The 20,351-nt window shown below is 40.3% G+C and overlaps 1 protein-coding gene across 2 annotated transcripts; it reads right to left on the reverse strand.

Moving 5' to 3' along the window:
- Positions 1-907: 907 nt before the first annotated feature.
- On the reverse strand, positions 908-18,481 carry LOC131314485 (uncharacterized). 2 transcript variants are annotated; one of them, XM_058343129.1, is made up of 4 exons: positions 18,173-18,481; positions 17,982-18,074; positions 16,751-16,932; positions 908-1,138 (listed from the first exon to the last, which is right to left on the reverse strand). In XM_058343129.1, the coding sequence occupies exons 1-4, from the start codon at positions 18,351-18,353 to the stop codon at positions 1,076-1,078; spliced, it is 519 nt and encodes a 172-aa protein (XP_058199112.1). In that variant the 5' UTR covers positions 18,354-18,481; the 3' UTR covers positions 908-1,075. The 2 variants fall into 2 exon arrangements, with proteins under 2 accessions (XP_058199112.1, XP_058199111.1); XM_058343128.1 differs by having other exon boundaries at positions 17,982-18,077.
- Between the last annotated feature and the right edge of the window lie 1,870 nt (positions 18,482-20,351).

The following is a 20,351-nucleotide window of genomic DNA, read 5'->3' on the forward strand; positions in this document are numbered from 1 at the left end:
ATTAACCTCTTTTCATCAAAATGAAGGGGAGGACTCATGAACTAACCAAAATTTCTCCTCAATTGCTCTCCCAAAATCGATATGTGCCTATTTTGGTACATAATGGAATAAAAAATGCCAGAACTTGGCCTTGAAAATGAGATTGGTAACAATCTTGTGCTGAAAGTGATGCCAATTCAACACATACACACACACACACACAAAAACTCCTATTGATTCTGCTAAGCGATGTATTCTGACGAGCATCTTGCTTTCTATACGGAAGGAGTGAAGATCAGATGCTCATGGGAACATTACTGGAAAGATGGCAACATACTTTGAGTGCATCCTGTCAACTTAATGCTTTCTAGTATCACATTTTGTTTTTAATAAACTTGCATTAGCAAAATCTGCAACCAAAAAGGCAGGGATCTAATTTGCCAAGTCATATACAGAAACTAGAAAAAGGTTACATCATTTTTGGATAATTCGTGAAGCAAAAGAAAAACTAAAGCAAACATAAGTTGATTTCTTTCTTCTTACCATTTTCATGTCTTCATAATCCTCCACAAATTTATCGAGAGATGATTCCACTTCACTGTTGAAGAGGTTAGTTTATTGAGAGAGAGAGAGAGGGTCATAAAAATAACGTCCCAAGAACAAATGTTACACAAGCTAACAATTTTAAGCACGTTTTTCACTCAGTAGGTCCATGCAATTATAAAACAATGGACCCATTAGAACAATACATCTAATAAATCTTTTAGGAGTACACAATCAGAAAAATAAGACCTCAGGAGATGGGTGGTGTATGAAGCAAAAGTTATGATGCGAAATTCAAACTAATCAAAAGCGCAGAATCTGTGGATACAAGAGTAGTGCATTCTCTCCTGCAGAGCTCCATTACCACTCTTCTTATAAGGATGGCAATATCTAACCTCAATATTTAGCCAAGGCATTGAAACGCAGCAAAGAAAGTCTTCGGATTGCAAATGTTTGTGTGGGCACAAAGGGAGAAGGTTTTGTGCCAAAGCAAGAGCCAGGCATTGCTGTTCTGAAATAAGATAACAAGAAGCTTCCCACAAACCTCAGCCTATTACTTTGCCTGTTGTGAATTAGAAGCAGATTCCAAGTCTTCAGGTGTCACTGATTGATGCAGCTGCACTCACAAAAAGAATCATCAAGTTACCTGAGAATGTCTTGCAGAATATATATTCATTAGCTCCTATGACGTACCACAAATCAATCATAATATGAAACAACAAGGCAAATAGGAGGTATGAACTAGGGATTTTAAACAAAAAATACAATCTCTCTCTCTCTCTCTCTCAAAACCCTAGCCGCCACATTTACCTTTCTTCTCGCTTCCCCTCCCCCAGGGGCGGACCCAGAATAGGGTACCTGGGGTCATGTGCCCCCATTGAATCTAGGAAAAATTTCCCCTGCGGTTGGCATAGGAGACAGGTTTGTGTGACAGTCCTTCAGTTTCGTTTTTTCCTCTCTCTCTCTCTCTCTCTCTCTCTCTCTCTCTCCATACACACACCCATAATAAAGGCTTTTGATTGGATTTCAGATTGACTATTTCTCTCTCTCTCTCTCTCTCTCTCTCTCTCTCTCTCTCTCCATACACACACCCATAATAAAGGCTTTTGATTGGATTTCAGATTGACTATTTCTCTCTCTCTCTCTCTCTCTCTCTCTCTCTCTCTCTCTCTCTCCATACACGTCACTACAACCCATTATGACTTTTGTTGGCTTTAAGAAATTTGCAATTGAATGTTTTAATATTTGGTTAGAAATGATACAGGAAAGGATTTTGTGTGATTCAGGAATTCCAAATTCGGCCCTAGAGTCACCTATGATTCAGGAATTCCCAAAGAAGCTACTGTGTCTCACATCATTCATAACTCTACCTGGTCTTTTCCCATTACTCAAACTTTCTAGCTTAATGAGGTGAGGAGTGCTCTGCCAGTCCTCATACCTTCCAGGGTGAGTGAGAATGACCAATTCAGGTGGTCCCTCACCCCTAATGGTCAATCCATTATCTCCTCTCTTTGGGACAAATTAAGAACTTCCTTTCCCAAGGTGTTGTGGCACAAGTTGGTGTGGTTTTCTGGTCACATCCCCAAGTGTAGCTTCATCACCTGGCTGGCTATTCAGAATAGGCTTTCCACTGCTGATAGACTTGTGTCTTGCGGTCTTCCACTCTCAGCCCAATGTAGTTTTTGCTAGGAAAATGAAAGCCATGACCACCTTTTCTTTAATTGCTCATTTTCCAAGCTAGTTTGGGGTTCTATTCAGTCCAAGCTTCATGTTTCTTGGTCATCTAGAACTTGGGCTGATTGGGTTTCCCTTCTCACTAATTCAAAAGGCAAATCTCTCCAAACTGTTATCACTAAGTTGGCTTTTACAATCACAGTCTACCATGTGTGGATTGAAAGGAATGTGAGGAAATTCCAGGGGAATCCATCTACTTCGGAGGTAGTTGTTCATAGAATTTGTTCACTGGTGAAAGCAAGGATCCTATCCTTACCCAATCTCCCTGAATTTCAAGCAGATCAGGTTGTTAATGAGTGGCATTATGATGGAAGTTAACTGTTCATTTTGTTACATCTTTTAACTCATGCTTCATTTGTATTCTTACTTGTTTTGTGTTTGGTAGCAGTAAATATCAGCATTTGTTAACTACAAGATATGAAGTGTTACTTGTGTCAGGTTTCTAGTGCAGTATCCTTCTTATTTTGGAAGTCAGGAGGCTAGCAATTTTCAAAGGAGTATTTCTACTGCTGCAGGGTGGTTCTATGGGTTCTTGGCTGCTTGTCTCCTATTTACAAGGAGTAGTGCTCAAGTGGTTCAAATGTTGTTTAGTTTGCTAGATACTGCTATTACTTCTATCATAGCAGGTACATACTTTAATCTTTGGTGGCTAACATCTAAGTTACAATTTTGAAGTGTGTACCTACTATATTGTGTGTTATCCTAGTGAGTTGTGTGCTTGTGCCTCATCCTTCTCGTTTGAGAGTGGAGGTAATATATAGTGGGGGAATCATGTGAGAACTAGCGGAGGGAGTTGGTGGAGCCCTATATTCCCTATGCTTGTGAGAAAGAAGATGAGTGGGAGGTCAATTTTCACGGGTGATAGAAGTCAGTGAGACCTCATATTGAGCTTGGGAAACCCTGTTTGTGTTGCACTTACAATGCTGCAATTGTTCAGTCCTTTGAATGCTTCTGTTATGTGTTATCTGATATGGCCTTAAAGTCAAGAGGATGTGTAAGATGAATCCTTGGATCAGTTGTGGCTCCAACTGTGATCTCTCATTTGTATGCCTGCTGTTCCAATGATGAATCCTTTTGCTGCTACTAATGCTTTCGGTTACTGCTTTTTGTTGTTTGCTGCTGCTAACTGCTGTTGTAGTGGTAGCAACTAGCTGCTGTTTTGTTGGCTTCTCTGTTTTGATTAGCTGTTGAATTTCTATCCAGCAGTGGTTAGCCTTAGTATCTTTGCTCAGGTGTTGTCAAGCTAGCTGATGCTGTATTTCCTTTGTTTTTAATGTTTATAGCAGCTTTGAATTTGTTTTGGCCTAGCCTTGGGGGGTTGTCCCTTAGAGTGTTATGCTTTTCTAGGGGGTTGTCCCTAGCTTTCTTTTGCTTCATTTTTCTGCTGCTGCTGTCCAGTTTTGGCTGCCCAGTCAGCTGTCTGCTATGTTGCTGTCCAGTTCTGTACACGGTTTTGGCTTTTGCTCGAACCAGTTCCAGATTTGGAGCTATCTTCTCTAGCTCATGTGGAATGGGGCTGAATACACTCATGTGGATTTGCAGTTCAAATGCTGACTGCTATTCTGTTCAAGCTGCAAGCTGCTGTCCTACGGCTGCACGCTGCTGTTATGTTCTGATGTTGCTTCTTCTACTACTGTAATGGCAGCAATTAACCGTTGATCTGTTTTGTTTGGCTGCTAAACTGTCTGTTCTGTAATTATGGCTCTGAATCTGTTCGTTTGCTGCTGTACATAATGCTTCTAAGACTTCTCCCCCGTTGTGCCATTCGATTCAGTGGTTCAAGTAGTGCTGCTAGGTTCAGTTAGGTCTATCCTGTAAAGTATTATTTGCTTCTCTGTTTTGGTTGTGTTCAGTTGTCCAGTATTGCACTAAGTGTAATCTTTTGCCATCTGTTACGTATCCCTCTGTTGGATGGATGAGAAACAGATGTTCTATCTACTTCTAGTCCTACGTAGCCGGTTGGCGTAGGCTTTCTATCATTTTGTTTGTTTTATTTTGTTTTCCTCCTGGGGTATGCCCCTTGTAGGCTGTATATTCGGTTAGCCTCTTTTTATTTTCAAGCTGATTTACCAAAAAAAAATAATTTCTACATTGTTAAAACGTGAGTAAATAAAATAGGATTTTTACTCATTCTTTGTTAAATAGACTTGGGCTCTTGATTTATCTTCTGATTATTTGGAAGATTTTTAATTATTTTTTTAATTCAATTATGGGTCTATATGTTTAATGTTGCATGATCATGCTTAATTTTGAATTTTTTTCCCTTAAGGTTATGTGCCCCCACCCTTAGTAAATTCTGGGTCTGCCACTAGGGATGGCAATCCCGGCCGCCCCACCCCGCCCCGCCCCATTCCCCGCCCCAAATGGATTGGGGATTCGGGGATTTTCGGGGATCGGGTAGGGGATGAGGATAATTTTTTTAAAAAAATGGGGAACGGGCAGGGGATGGGTATGAGTCTGTCCCCGCCCCGCCCCGTTTGTATGTGTTTATATATATATATATATATATATATATATATATATATATATATATATATATATATATATATATATACAGTCATTTTCAAATAAGGTGGTCCTTATTTTAGTTAAAATAAGGACCCCTCCATTTCTCCCATTTTCCGTTTGAATTTTGATGATCCAAGCCGCTCAATGTGTTCAGAACGTGATTTTAAGGGTATCCGCGAGGAATCGGCAAAAAAAAAAGACCGGGAAGGTCTTCATCCGAGCAGTTTTAATTTGAACCGTTTGATAAAAAATAAACAAAAACTGCTCGGATGAAGCCCTTCCCAATCTTTTTTTTTGCTGATTTCTCTCGTATGCCCTTAAAATCACGCTCTAAACACATTGAGCGGCTCGGATCATCGAAATTCGATCGGGAAAGGGAAGTCCTTATTTTATTAAGTTAAGGTGGTCCTCAGGAGAAGGAGACTCTATATATATAATCAATAAGTTATATACATAAATGAAAATTATATAGGAGTACTATATATACATAAGTGAGGAAGAAAGAAAGAAACTAAATCTCACTGTCAATTAACATAGAAGTAATTGAATTCACTTACCACGGATAGAAGATTAGTAGAAAAAAGAGCTCAAATCGATAGTTCTAGTCAGATAAATATTGTTCACGTCTGATAAATATTGTTCACATCGGAAACTCATGAAATAGCGTCGTGTTGAGAAACTAAGAAACGAAGCTTTAAAGAGCTTTGCGTGTGTTGTTTGTTCTTGGCGTCTTGCTGCAGGAGGGATACCAGATTAAGAATACCGGTTTTGCCTGTGGTTCCAGTTGGATCCCCGATTCCCCATGGGGATCCCCGTTCCCCGTTTGAGGAGGGGATGGAGGGTAAAAATAATTCCCCGGTGGGGATCGGGGAGGGGCTGGGGATGGATTTGGATTCGGGGATCGGGGACGGGGATAGTGGTATCCACCCCCTACCCGCCCCATTGCCAACCCTATCCGCCACTGCCTTCCCCCCTCGGGTCTCACAACCATAATACAACAGTGGGAGGGGAAGGCCATGTTACTAGTTCTCTCTCCCAATCTCTTTGGTTTGTTTTTCTCTGTCTCTTCAAATCATTGACTTGTCTTATCTGTGAGAGTTTTGTCTATCCTTTTTTTGAGAGTTTTTATTTTCGTCTTTGGGCGAATATTACATCTATAGATCGGGTTCTTTCAAATGATGTCGCTTCACAATGGCATCCGTGTCAATAGTGTTATACAACCCCCATATGATGTCTTTGCTGGAGCAACTATGGTGGCGCTGTAGTATAAGGATGTGTTTGAAATCATTGATTGGTGGTGGAATGTGCAATTGCATCAACCTTTATTTGCTCGGGAAACGAAATTTTATAACAAAACTCGAAGGGATACATTGAGCAGTTCGAACACCAAAAGATTACACACTTACTCGATCCAACCAGATGAAAGAGGAAAAAACAACAAAAACACTGCCATCCAATAGAAAGTTGGATGGCAAACACCTCACCACTCAACCAAAGTTACAGCTTCAACAACCTAACTCCATCTAGAAAAATCCTAAAATCCTCCATCGAATACACCTTTATGTCGAATTTCGCCTTTGCCCACATTGCAACTCTAGATTTAATCAGTTCACCCACTTCCCCAGCACTTGTAGTTGCATTGTTGAACACATAAGCATTTCTTGCCAACCACAAGGACCACAAAGTCGCAAAGAATGTAACTTCCCACAAGAGTTGCTCCCACTTTCTGAAACTATTGTCCCCCCACCATAAGAAAAGACCTTCCAATGACTCCGGGCACACCCATCTCACATGCCACCAATCCAACATCAGAGACCAAACCTCCCAAGAAAATTGACAATGCAAGAATAAGTGGTGTGGTGTTTCCAAGTGCTCCGAGCAAAGCGGGCATAGAACTTATTGACCCTCTAGAATCAGATTTCTGTCCAAAAGCACAGATCTAGTAGCCACCTTGGATTGCAGAGCCATCAAGGCGAAAATTTCCACCTTTGGGGGGCAAAGATTTTTCCAAAGAGTTTCCATCACCAGACTTCTCGAATACTCACCATTCTCCCATTGGTTATACACTGATTTTACAGAGAACCGATTATCCGAAGACCAATTCCAACTCACTGCATCTCGCCTGGCCGAATCCAGTGTTACTAAAGCCAATCTCTGTTTTAATTCCTCCACTTGAAGACTTTCCCAGTCACGTAATTCTCTGCTGAACAGATTCCACCTACCCATACCAGCCCCACCCTCCAATGCACTGACCTTCTCTTCTTTTTGGGTAGATATTAAGTACAACCGAGGGTACTCCTCACGAAGAGTTGTATCCCCTAGCCAAACATGATTCCAAAAGGAAATCTCCAATCCCGAATGGAGTTGTAAGCTAATACCGTCTTGGATTATGTTACCGATACATGAAGATACATCCCCAATTGCACATATATCCTTCCAGATTCTAGAAGCCCTTCCAGAGACCGGCATCCGAGGAAACCAACATCCATGCTCCAAATTATATTTCCCTCTAACGACCCACGCCCAAAGAGAATCACAGTCCGCATGAAATCGCCACCACCACTTGGCCAAAAGGGCCAGATTTTGGGCCATCAAATTCTTCACACCTAACCCACCATACTCCTTCTTCTTACATATCACCTCTAACCCACCATACTCCTTCTTACACAGCTTGCATCAACCTTTGCAAGCTGTTGGCTTCTTATTTGAACCCTGAATTTTTTTACAAAGATATTGCTGTGGTGAAAGCTAATAAAGAGGTATTTAAGAGTGTGATGGAGTGTATAGAAGAGTTTGTCCCATGTGAGGAGACCCAAGATGAGATTCTCTATCAAATAACAAGATATGAGCTGGCGGTAGGACTCTTTGGAAATTCCATGGCAATTAGGCAAAGAACTACAAGGACAACAGGTGATCACAAATTTTCTTACTCCTTTGTAGTCTAGTACATATATACGCCTTTGTTCCTTAATGTTTATCCTGTGCTAATTAGTTATTAGTAATATCGTTATAATGTGGCAGTTGAGTGGTGGTCCGCATTTGGTTGTGATACTCCAGATTTGCAAAAATTTGCCATCCAAAACCTTAAACTTGTAGTTCATCCGGATGTGAGAGAAACTAGAGTGTGTTCGAGCATGTGAGTATTACATTAAGAGGTTTCTAGTTGTTTTTAAGGTGTGTGATATACACTTAAATCCCTTTAACGTTTATTTTGCAGCTTCACACCAAAAAAGGAAATAAGCTAGATCAAAAGTGCCTCAATGACTTGGTGTTTGTTCAATACAATAGAGTATTGAGGCGTCGATATGCAAATTGTGGCAAACTTGACCCGATTTCCTTGAAGAACATTGATGAGAGCAATGAATGGTTGATTGGGAATAGGAGGAGGTTGTATTTGAGGGTGAAGATTTGAATTGGGATGAGGTTACAAGGGCTAGTGGAGTTGAAGAACCGAGCAAAGTTACTAGGTGAACTCATAAAGCAACTTCTTTTATCCCAACACCTACCACGACAAAGGCAAGACCAACTCCAAGGGCTTCAAGAAGAAAGACATCTTTATACAATCTTGTAGATGATGAGAATGAAGACTGGGATGAATATGAAATAGGAGATACAGATGAAGAAGATGTGGAATGATATAAGTCAAATGATGATGATGATGAATTTCTTGGTGTTGAGGATGATGATTAATGCCTACGCATGCCGCTAGATTGTTTGCCATTAATCATTTTGCTATGTCTCTAAGGCTAATCATGGATGATATGTTTTGTTTAGTTAGTGTTTGGTGGTTCCATACTTCCGTTCAACTTTAATTCCTTGTTTGGAATATATGGATTGTTCTCATTTTATGAATGAGCGTATTTTGTGTTTTTTACTAGTATTTATATGTTGGATTGTTGGTTATTATGCAATATGATGTTAAGGAGTGAATATTGGTCATTTATGTAGTTTTTTTTTTTTTAAACGCTCGCCTCACTTCAATGAGGCGCTCACCTCATCTTTTACGGGCTTTGTCGCCTCACCTTTGCCTCACACTTTTAAATCACTGGGCCCTCCGATGCCTAATTTGGTATCACGTATACTGGAAAACCTAACTCACGTGAGTGATGCAATTGCTGATAACAATGTACCTTTCAATAGGTTGTACCTTGTATTTAGAGATTTCGTCTTGCTTGCTCCCCAAGCACCCTAATTCGTTAGGAAACCCTACCTCGTTAGGAATCCTCCTCTATGTGGAAGTTCGTTCCATATATTAACTCAATCTCTGCCCATTATGGCGGAATATATCATTCTCTTTTTCGTGGCATCCACCCCTATCACGCAAGGAGCTTATTCCAGAGCATTCTAGAATGACCCAACCGCCCATCTCGTTGTCGGCATAACTTGGTTCATAACTGTATGGTTACTACTATTAAGTTAGGTTCACTTTGTTATGTATTTGTTACTTAGGGGTATATTTGTACTTTTACTCTTGTCCATATAAATACAAAGTGTGAGAGAGAAATCCAATTTTGGGTTCTCCTTTTTCCCCAAAATCCACATGGTATCAGAATTCAGAGCCACGACCGTTTACCTCTGGCGACAAAATCCCATGATCGACTACCTTAGTTGATCACTTTCCGACACAGTACGACGTCACTCCAGTCGTCCTTGGTCATTTCCGTCGCTGTATGATGTCTCTCCAATCGTTCCCGACCTTTTTCGACGCCGTACGACTCTCGTTTGCCCTTGACAACTTGTATCTACCTTCGAAACCCACTGGGTAACCACATACATGTACGTTTTAGGTTGTTTATGTTGTCGGTGGTCTGTCTAGGCTTGATTTGGGATCGTTAAGGGTCTGGTTACTCTCGTTTCTGTTGAAAATCAACTGGGTCATCACTGATCGCGTCCGAAACTGACTTGGTGACCACAAAATCGACTGGGTCTGATCTCTAAGGTTTGTTCGAAGTTTGGGTGTTCTTTTAATCCTTTTTTTGAAGGCTTTCAATTACCTGTCTTGTTCTCTCTGACAAACCCTTCGTAATCTTTTACTGTTAATATGTCGGAGGATCCCAAAAATGCTTCCGTTGGTACGAAGAATGAGTTGAGTTGTGTTGGGTCTCTGGATATTTGCCACATTAAGTTGGATGGTTCCAACTATTTACTTTGGTCTCGCACCTTTACTTTGGCTATTACTGCCCGTGGCTTGTTGCACTTCATCACAGGCCCTGCTCAAAAACCAACAACTCCTGGACCAAAACTTGAGACATGGACTTGGCAGAATGCTTTAACCATGACTTGGCTATTTAACTCTATGATTCCTACCATTCGCCATACCTTTTTGCTTCTGGACACACCTTATACGATTTGGCTTGCTGTAACCCAAACCTATTCCCAAAAAGGTAATGATCCTTAGGCTTTTGAGTTAAGAAAGAAACTCTGCAAGTTAGATCAATACAATCGATCGCTTGCTGAGTATTATGCTGAATTGAATAGAGTGTGATTATTATCAAGGATTTCAAGCTGTTTGTACTACTGATGCAACTACTTTCCAACATATGGTTGACAAGGAGGTCATCTATGACATTCTTGCTTGCCTTGATATGGAATATGACCTAATTCGTGTGCAAGTGTTGGGCCGTATTCCTTTTCCCAATCTAAGAGAGGCCTATGCATGCGTTCAACAGGAGGAGAGTAGACGGAGTGTGATGGTCCATCCTCCAATTCCGGATCGCTCTGCCTTGATTGCCATTCCCACTCCACGGGATGGTAAGTTTACCTAGGGTCAACTTGGTGATAAAAGTAGCTCTATTGATAAAGAATTGCTCCGGTGTGATTATTGCAACAAAACCAAGAATATGAGGGAATTTTGTTGGAAGTTACATGGTCGCCCATCTCATGCACATGTTTCGGAGTCTACTGTTGACATGTTGCCTGACCGTATTGGTGCTCGTTTGCAAGCTCCCGTGCCTAATACTTCCCAAAGTGGTGGTACTCTTTCTCAGGGGGAGTTATAAACTCTCAGGCGCCTAATGGCTAGGCCATCTTCCACAGCTTCTACTTCCACTACATCCTCGTACTTTGCTCACACAGGTATCCCAGCTAGTGCATCTATTGCTTCCTCCTCTCTTCCTTGGATAATAAATTCTAGTGCCACAGATCATATGACAGGTTGTTCATCCTTTTTTTTACTCCTACTCTACGTATTCTAGTAAGGATAAGCTTAGAGTAGCTGATGATTCCCTATCTGCTATTTCAGGAAAAGGTTTCATTCGTTACTCTCCAACCATTTCTCTTTCGTCTGTTTTCCATATTCCAAATTTTTCTACTAACATTCTCTCTGTTATTAGTCTTACCCATTCCTTGAATTGCTCCATGACTTTATTTCCTACACATTATGTCTTTCAAGAGCTGGATAAGGGGAGAATGATCGGTAGTGGTAAAGCCTATGGTGGTCTATATTTTTTGGAGCCTACACCCCGTCCATCTTTATTGCATTAGTGACATCATAGATTGGGTCACCCATCTTTTGGGATTTTAGAAAAACTTTTTCCTACCTTAACTAAGCGATGTACTAGGAGTCGGTTTTGAAGCTAGTGAGTTGGCTAAACATAAACGCTCTTCTTATGCTCCTATTAATCAAAGAAGTGCTTCTCCATTTATGGTTATCCATTCTGATGTTTGGGGTCCTTCCCATGTTACTTCTATTTCTGGTTATCGATGGTTTGTCACTTTTATTAGCTGTTATTCTCGTGTCACTTTGGTGTATTTACTTCGGTCCAAAAAATAAAGTTTTTTTATGCTTTAAATATATTCATCAGATGGTTCGTACTCAATTTGACACTAACATTAAAATCCTTCATAGTGATAATGGGACTAAGTACCTTGATGGGCATTTTCGGGCATATCTTAGTGAGTATGGCATTCTTTTTTAAATGACTTGTGTTGGCACTCCACAGCAGAATAGGGTTGCTGAAAGCAAAAATCGACACCTTCCTGAGGTAGCCCGTTATCTCTTGTTCACCATGAATGTCCCAAAATTTTATTGGGGTGAAGCTGTTCTTACTGCAGCTTATCTTATCAATCGCATGTCATTCAGTGTTCTTCAGTTTAAAATTCCTCTTGAGTTTCTCCCTCGTAGGTCTTTGGTCTCTTCTCTTCCACCCAAATTTTTTGGTTGCGTGTGTTTTGTCAATACTCCTAAACATCCTGGTGGCTAAGTTAGATCCCAAGGCTTGTAAATGCATTTTCCTTGGCTATTCCCCTACCCAAAAAGGATATAAATGTTATGACCCTCACTCCCGTAAACATTTTATTTCTATGGATGTCACTTTTTGAGAAACAACTTCCTTTTACCCTCTCTCCCATACATCTCTTTAGGGGAGAATAATATGGCAGAAGAGGAAGAGATGTTGACATCCCATAATCAAGAGTCATGGTCTTACTTTCCAATACCTTGTTATGGTGAGGGGGAGAAGGAAAACTCTAGAGAAGAACCTATATCTAAAGAAAGAGCAGAACATGACATGATTGGTCTAGATGTTGACGATGATAGGCTTTACCCACATAGGTTGCCTAACTTGCAGAAGTTTTCTCAACTGAAAAGGGACAGCCTGCTTGTGGCCCTGTGCGATGCCACCTTGCCAATCAATATCACCTCTCCAGCTCCAATTCAAGCTTCTGATCCTTCGGCTGACTCATCTAGTAATGAACCATCCCTTCTTGTTTCTAATGAACTTGATGCTCCTGTTGCTTTTAGAAAAGGAGTTAGAACATGTACTCAACATCCCATCTCACAGTTTGTTTCATATGATTGTTTATCCCATTCGTATCGTACATTTGTTTCCCCTCTCTTCCATATCTATCCCACAGAGTTGGAAGGAAGCACTCATAATACCTAAGTGGAAAGAAGTTATGGTAGAGGAGATGATAGCTTTGAAAAGGAACGGCACTTGGGAACTAGTGTCTCCTCCGGAGGGAAAGAAATCAGTGGGTTGTAAATGGGTGTTCACAGTAAAACATAAAGCAGATGGAACGGTTGAGACATCCAAGGCAAGATTTGTTGCCAAGGGCTTTACTCAGACATATAGTATCGAATATGAGGAAACCTTTGCTCCGGTAGCAAAGATGAACTCTATTCGGACTTTGCTCTCTTGTGCTGCTATTTTGAATTGGCCCCTTCAACAATTTGATGTAAAAAAATGCATTTCTTCATGGTGACTTAGAAGTAGTGTACATAGATATACCACCAGGTTTCTCTTCAGGTGTGTAAATTGAGAAAGACTCTCTATGGATTAAAGCAGTTACATAGAGCTTGGTTTGACAGATTTCTCAAAGCTATGTTGAGATTTGAATACAGAGTCATGCAAATCATACTATGTTCATCAAGGGAGGTAATGATAAGATTGCTATTCTTATTGTCTATGTGGATGACATAATCATGATAGGCAATGATGTTGATGAAATACTCAGTGTTAAAGCTCGTCTTGCTCAAGAGTTCGAGATTAAAGACTTGGGATCCTTAAGATACTTTCTTGGGATGGAGGTGGCCCGATCTGATAAAGGCCTTTTTATCTCCCAAAGGAAGTATATTCTTGATCTTTTGGAAGAAACAGTTATGTTGGGATGCAAATCTATAGACTCTCCTATTGAGGCGAATCATCATCTTAGTGGAGATGTTGGAGAGCATACAGATAAAGAGAGATATCAAAGACTTGTGGATCGTCTAAGAAGCAGTCAGTGGTAGCTAGATCGAGTGCAGAAGCTGAATATAGGGCTATGGCTCATGGCGTGTGTGAGCTTTTGTGGCTCTAAACCTTGTTGAAGGATTTGAGAATCTCTGATGGTGGTCCTATGAATGCTTTATTGTGATAACAAAGCAACTATAAATATTGCTCATAATCTTGTGCAACATGATAGAACGAAACATATAGAAATTGATCAGCATTTCATAAAGGAGAAGCTGAGCAAGGGTTTGATATGCATTAGGGCTGTCCACGGATCGGGTTTGGTCGGGGTCGGGGTCGGGTTGGACTCGACCCGATTTTTGTCGGATTGTTAAAAGGGTCACCCGAGCCCGACCGAAACCCTAGTCGGGTTCAAACCGAACAGAGTGTTGATTGGTTCGGTCGGGTTGTAAATCAAAAACACAAATTCACAGTAAAGTCCCACAAATCACAGATCTAGAGTAAACTATCGCAAAATCACGAATTTTCGTTTACAAAATCACATCACAACTGAGAAATCACAAATTTTCATTTACAAAATCACATCACAGCTAAGAGAGAGAGAGAGAGAGAGAGAGAGAGAGAGGATTACAAGATCTAGAGCAATTTCAATACAAGAATCTGGAGGGATTTTCCACGGGCAAAGAGTTCGTCCGTCCCGGCGAACTCTTTGATCTCTCAGGACCTTCTCTAGCTGCTTGTTGGCCATGATGATTCCAATTGTTCCTCGCCCAAGTACCCACATTCGAGGTCAGAGAGAGAGAGAGGTGATCGATTTGGGGGAGAAGGAGGTGTGATCGATATGGAGACAGAGGCGTGATCGATTTGGAGGTGGAGGAGGCGTCGTGACTCGCGAGGACTGGAGCCTGGAGTAACGTGGAACTGGACGGGTAGGGATTTATTATGATGTATATATATTTGTCGGTCGGGTCGAGTTGGTAGAAAAATTATTAGGTGAGCCCGACACCCGACCGACAACAGGGAAAATTTCAAATTTCAGATCCAAATCCGACTCGAACACCTGATCAAAACCGTCCGTTGCCTTCATTTTTCGGTCGGGCCGGATCGGGTTGTCGGGTGGATCGGATCGATGGACAGCCCTAATATGTATGCCGTTTGTAAGGTCTGTGGACCGGTTAGCTGATATATTTACGAAGGGGCATAGTAGTAAGATCTTTCACCCCATTGTGTTCAAGTTGAGCTTGATAGATATTTTTGCACCAACTTGAGGGGGAGTGTTAGGTTAGGGTTCACTTTGTTACGTATTTGTTACTTAGGGGTATATTTGTACTTTTACTCGTCCATATAAATACAATGTGTGAGAGACAGAAACCCAATTTTGGGTTCTTCTTTTTCCCCAAAATCCATAACTACCTCTGCTCGGCTATCGCGCCGTGCAACGTAACACCCTAACTTCATTCCTGTCCCTTGGTCGGCCTTTCACACTCTCCCATGGTGCTATCATGTTACCAGGTGTCCAACTCTTACACATCCTTTTGCGATGTTCCCGAGCTGCCACATATCTCACAAGTGGTCGGGGTCATCCTCTACTAGCACCCCCATGTGGCGCTTCTTGTATCCTTTCTCACATCGCACGTGCTTGGGTGTGATTTCCCTAGCTTGGGGAAAACCCCACTACACTTATCTATTCAATTCTAAATTAATATGAACATAGAATTGACAATAGTTGCATGGTCTAGTGCAAAGTTTTCAGAAGCGAAAGCACAAGGCGAGGCGTACGCCCCGAGACAATGAGGCGTAAGCCTTTTGATTTTTATTTTTTAAATAATTCAATTAATAAAATAACTTTAAAATACAAAAAATGTGCATTTCATAAAAGATAGATTAATACAAAAAGATAGCATAAAGTAGATTATCAGTTAATGACTTATTATTACCTTATCAGTTAATAGCTAATTGAGAAATCCTATAACATCACTTTATTAGTTATTAAATTTTTATCTTATTAACTTATCACTTTATTAGTTATTTAACAGAGCACATCAGTTCGTCAATTAGTAAAGGAAAACAAAGCACAATTGTAGATGATGATCAACTTTAACAAGGCAGCAGGGGGGGGGGGGGGGGGGGGGGGGTGTGTTGAATTACAAAATTTCCAAAATTAGATTAGGAAAATTTCTTGCCCTGAGGCGTTTTGGCATTGCCTCACCGCCTAAGGAAATTAGGCGACTGCCTTTGTGGTTAACCACCTAAATTTTCACACCCTGAGGCGTTTTGGCATTGCCTCACCGCCCCAATACCTCGAGGCAAGCCCAAAAAACACCTTTGAAAACATTGGATTCTAGTGCAAAAGCCCGAATATAAAGCCATGGCTCACACGACATGTGAACTTGTATGGGTGCACTATTTTCTTGAGGAGATAGGATTCAGTGTGCAATTGTCTAAGAATTTGTACTATGATAATTAAGCAGTGATTCACATTGCATCTAATCTGGTGTTTCATTGGAGAACTAAGCACATTGAAGTTGACTATCATCTTGTGCGGGAAAAGTTAGCTGGTGGTGACTACTCCTTTCATGTCTACAGGCGCTCAATTGGCAAATACGTTTACTAAGTTATTGTTCAAATCACGCTTAGAGTTGCTATGTAAGAATCTAGGACTTTGTAATATCTACTCCCTAGCTTGAAGGGGAGTGTTAGAACATTTGTTTAGTCTTAGTCTTCTCCCACATCAGTTAATGAAGTATTGTAATCAAGTATCTCAAATAATAGAAGTATGTGTTCGGGTTAATTAACACCCCTGTACACTTTCTCCTATCTTTGACAACAGGTCCAAATGCCAAAATCATGTTCAGAAAACCAATACTTACGAACAAGAGAAAAACAAGTTTAGTAGAGAGGTTAAAGATCGGCTTGAACATCTATCAGAACATAACAATTTGCAAAATATAACACCAGCGGCTTTGTCTTCATTCCTGCCAGGACAAACTACCAATATGTGTCAAGTCATCTAGCCTAAATCTTGATTCCCTTGATCCCAAAGGAAACTCAATTACCAGTTAAAATTAACAATAGCAAGCTCTAGACACCTTGACATGATCTTTATTCCGGTAGTTAGTTATATATGCCATTTGTTGCTTCCTTTGGAATTCAAAGCCATGAATTGGACATTTACTTCTGAGGCTCTCCCAAAAGCAGTGGCATTGACTGGGCAAAAACTTTAACATCTTTAACCATGTTACCAAGGACAAAGCCACTAATGACTAATCAAATTTTATCCTTTTTTTCTTCAAAACACATATCAAGCAAAAACTTACAGCTTTTGTGACAGTCAACCAGTGAAAGGAACGAACGAAAGCGTCATCTTGAGATGGAAGGCTGTCATGATTCCAAAAGGTTATACTTTGAAACTTTGCCTTCATCTCCCAAAAGTTTGAGATTTCTTCAGACTGATCAGAGGCTTTTCTTTTTCCCAGACTCTCCTTTCCTATAACAAAGCCTGCATGCCAAAAATCATTACATGTATAGAAAAATAAAATAGGAGGACCAAAAAAAAGGATTGACCATTTCAGTTGAGATTTTTGAAGCTCAACCCTAATGAAAAGATTTTGCGGTGTCACGACACTATATCAGAGTTTGCAACACAACTGAGGACAAACGTCTTTGCATGTTTTCACACACACGAGTTTAATAACATTATGTCATAGACATTAAAGTTAAAACTTAAAGCAATCATTGACAAACTAACAAGGACAAAGCTGTTTATGGAAATGCAAAATTTTCTTTAGCTTTGGAAGATTAGGCCAACAAGTGCGCTCTTTCAACCATAACATTGACCCAAGTCTTCAATCTTTTTAGAACCAAAAAAAAAATATCGTCAACTGCTTAATCCAATAAAGTGAGGATATTATCTGGTAAACCACAGCCTTGATGACAATTGCCTGATGATGGATGCCTCGGGATATTAACGACCTTCAACCATGCTTGTCTAACACTCTAACTTATACTCTAAACACCCTCCATTAAGTTTTTATTCCTAGAATAGACAAATGTTAAATCCATTGGGCAAACTCAAGGCTAAAGTAAGCTAGTAGAGATGATGTGAGATTAGTGACTGGACACTTTTAAATGTCTAACTACAGTTCATCACATTGAAACCGTTGTCAGCATTTTGGAACTAGGGAGGATGGTCTAGACCAAAATAAATAAATAAAAAGAATTAAAGAAGTAAAAATCTAAATAAAACAATGGACATAGAAATGAGTTCCAATTTATGATGCTTTGGAAACTAGATATAATAATCTCTTTGCAGTTTGTGGGGACTGCTTCTATGAAATGCATATTGTCTCAACTTGCTAGTATTAGTGTTTTCCATGCCATCAAAAGCTCTTCTCTAGGAAATTACAGCAATACAATGAGATTTCACCCCCAGGAGCTTCTTTTATTAAGAGATATGGTTAATTATCAAACTAAACCAATCACTAACTAAAACATTTCATAAAAACATGACATCCCATTTTTTTTATATTTTTGATACAGACAACTGACCAGAATAGCCTCGAGGAAGGTGAACAGTGGTGCCTTGCAACTTCCTTCCCCTGAAGTAAGCTTCCTCCATCTTCAAACCATCTACCTCAATCCCTGCTAATTCACTCTAACCTTGTTAATCAACTCCGTGTGTGTGTGTGTATATCTATGTATAGAGAGAGAGAGAGAGAGGAGGGGGGAGGGAGGTGGACCTATGGATTTGGGTTTGAAGTAGTGGGAAACAGAAGAAGGTCCATCGTACTTGATGCAGCAAAGGAGCTGATGGACCTGACCTTTCAGATCCACCGCTGTCGAATCATTAAAACTGCTCAGATCGATGCTTCCGAAGGCGCCCATCGCGCAACTTCCCTGTCCGTTGCCATCTCTATCCATGGACTTGGATCAATTGTTTGCAGGCTCCACAAAAAACTTCCCAATCTCTATCTCAAAATTGAAAACCCTAATTTTGGGCCACTCCCAAGATGTCGTTTTCATATTTTCCCGCGCTTTTCATTACTGTTTACTCTCCTTTGTTGTCATAGGATAAATGACGGGCCGATACGGTTTTGTAAGCGTTCCCTGGAAAAATTTTAGTGTCTAGCAGGTACTACGTGGTGGTCGTTCGGCGCCTCCAAGTCGTTCATTGCGTTATTCCCTCCAGCTCTGGTCCAATCTTGTTAAGCACACAAAAGGATTCCCTTCCCTTCTCTCTTTCCACGTCACTCTTTCTCTCTTATTTGTCTCCCTTTTGGATTCGGATCGCTCTCTCTTTTTCCAGGCCTCTCTCTTTCATTTTAAATTTTAAAATATTCTTAACTTTTGTTGCACATATACGATTTTGAAAATATATATATTTCTAAGACCTACTCGAATAGTGTGTCGAAAAAAATAAATTTTTGAATGCATGCTCTCTTTCTTTTCTTTTCTTTTCTTTTCTTTTTTTTTGCATTTTAAAGTTCTAAAAGAAAATTTTTCACTATGAATTTTGATTTTACATTGCTAATTATGAATTTACGTTGTGTTTTCAAACCCAGTGTCTATGATTATTCTGAAAAAAATTTGTTTTGTTGTGTTTTGAAACACAATGAATGTAACGCCCTGAATTTTTGGTACGTTAAATAGACAATTTTATTGGAACTTCAAAATAGAGTCTGGCCCATTATTACATCACAACCTCCATAAGAGTACTTTCATTACAAAAGGGAGGGAAACTAGGGTTCCTAACTACAGCTCCGCCTGCTCCTCCATTCTAGCCAGCTCTTCAGCTCCAAAAGCTTCCAAGTTGTAGAGTTCACCCTGCTCATCTACAAGGTCTGACACATTATACCAGCGTCGCCACCAATATAATATGTCAGGGTCACCAAAGGTAACACCCTTGATGTGGATTAAAGACTAATTTTCTAGACTTGGACGTAATTTGGATGTGGATTAAAGACTAATTTTCTAGACTTGGACGTAATTTGCTATTGTTATTCCTATCAATTTATTATTTATTTTAAATATTTTATTTTATTTTATATAAATGAGAGCACCATTTGTTGCCACCCCTTTTGTGAAACTGTATGGACTTTTAAGTTTCTTAAATTGTTCCTAATGTTACTATTTCTACACTGTAATTGTTATGGGTAGAATTACTATTTTAGGGACTGACCTCATGTAACTGTTTTTATTTTCCTTATCACAATAGTGAGTGACCCACTTCTAGTGGATATTAAGGAGGAAATAAATTTAAAATGATACTCCATTAGAAAATAAAATAAAACAAAAATGATTCTTTTCTATTTTTTTGGGTTAGGTAAGGAAAATGGAAAAAAGTGAACGAGTATTCACTTTTGCTAATTACCATCCAATAAGTCGATTATAAACACCAACCCCATTGTTTGTCAATTTCTAAATATTTATGCTTGTCAATTTCTGTAGACACCCCAATCTGGGCTTCCAGATTAGTTTACTTACGGTATTTGATTCCCCGATGATGAGTCAGGTCGAAACAGTCCCGAGAACTTGGAATGGCTTGAGTTTGGCATGTGTGGAACCCATCCTTAACCCTTAAACCCTTGAATCAGAACCTGGACCTTGGTCTGAATGTCGCGCGACAATCTAGAACCCTCGCGCGATGGTTCATCTGCCAGGTGGTGGTCAAAGTCAAAGTCAAAGCTTTGACCATTGACCATCGCGGGGCTGGCTGGACCCTCGCGCGATGGTCTCACTCCATCGCGCGATGGTCAACACCTGTCATTTTCACCCAGATTGCGTGGTGGTCAGGGGGCTACAGGCCTATGTGACCCCGTTTTCTCGGCTGAACAGCGTTCTGGGGGGGCTCCCCTTGCACCACCTCACCCCCCATTCTCCCATCACCTTTGCCACCCACTCCTCCACCAAGCATTTGTA

Source organism: Rhododendron vialii, chromosome 13a, assembly GCF_030253575.1.
Source record: "Rhododendron vialii isolate Sample 1 chromosome 13a, ASM3025357v1".
NCBI classification, from domain to species: domain Eukaryota; kingdom Viridiplantae; phylum Streptophyta; class Magnoliopsida; order Ericales; family Ericaceae; genus Rhododendron; species Rhododendron vialii.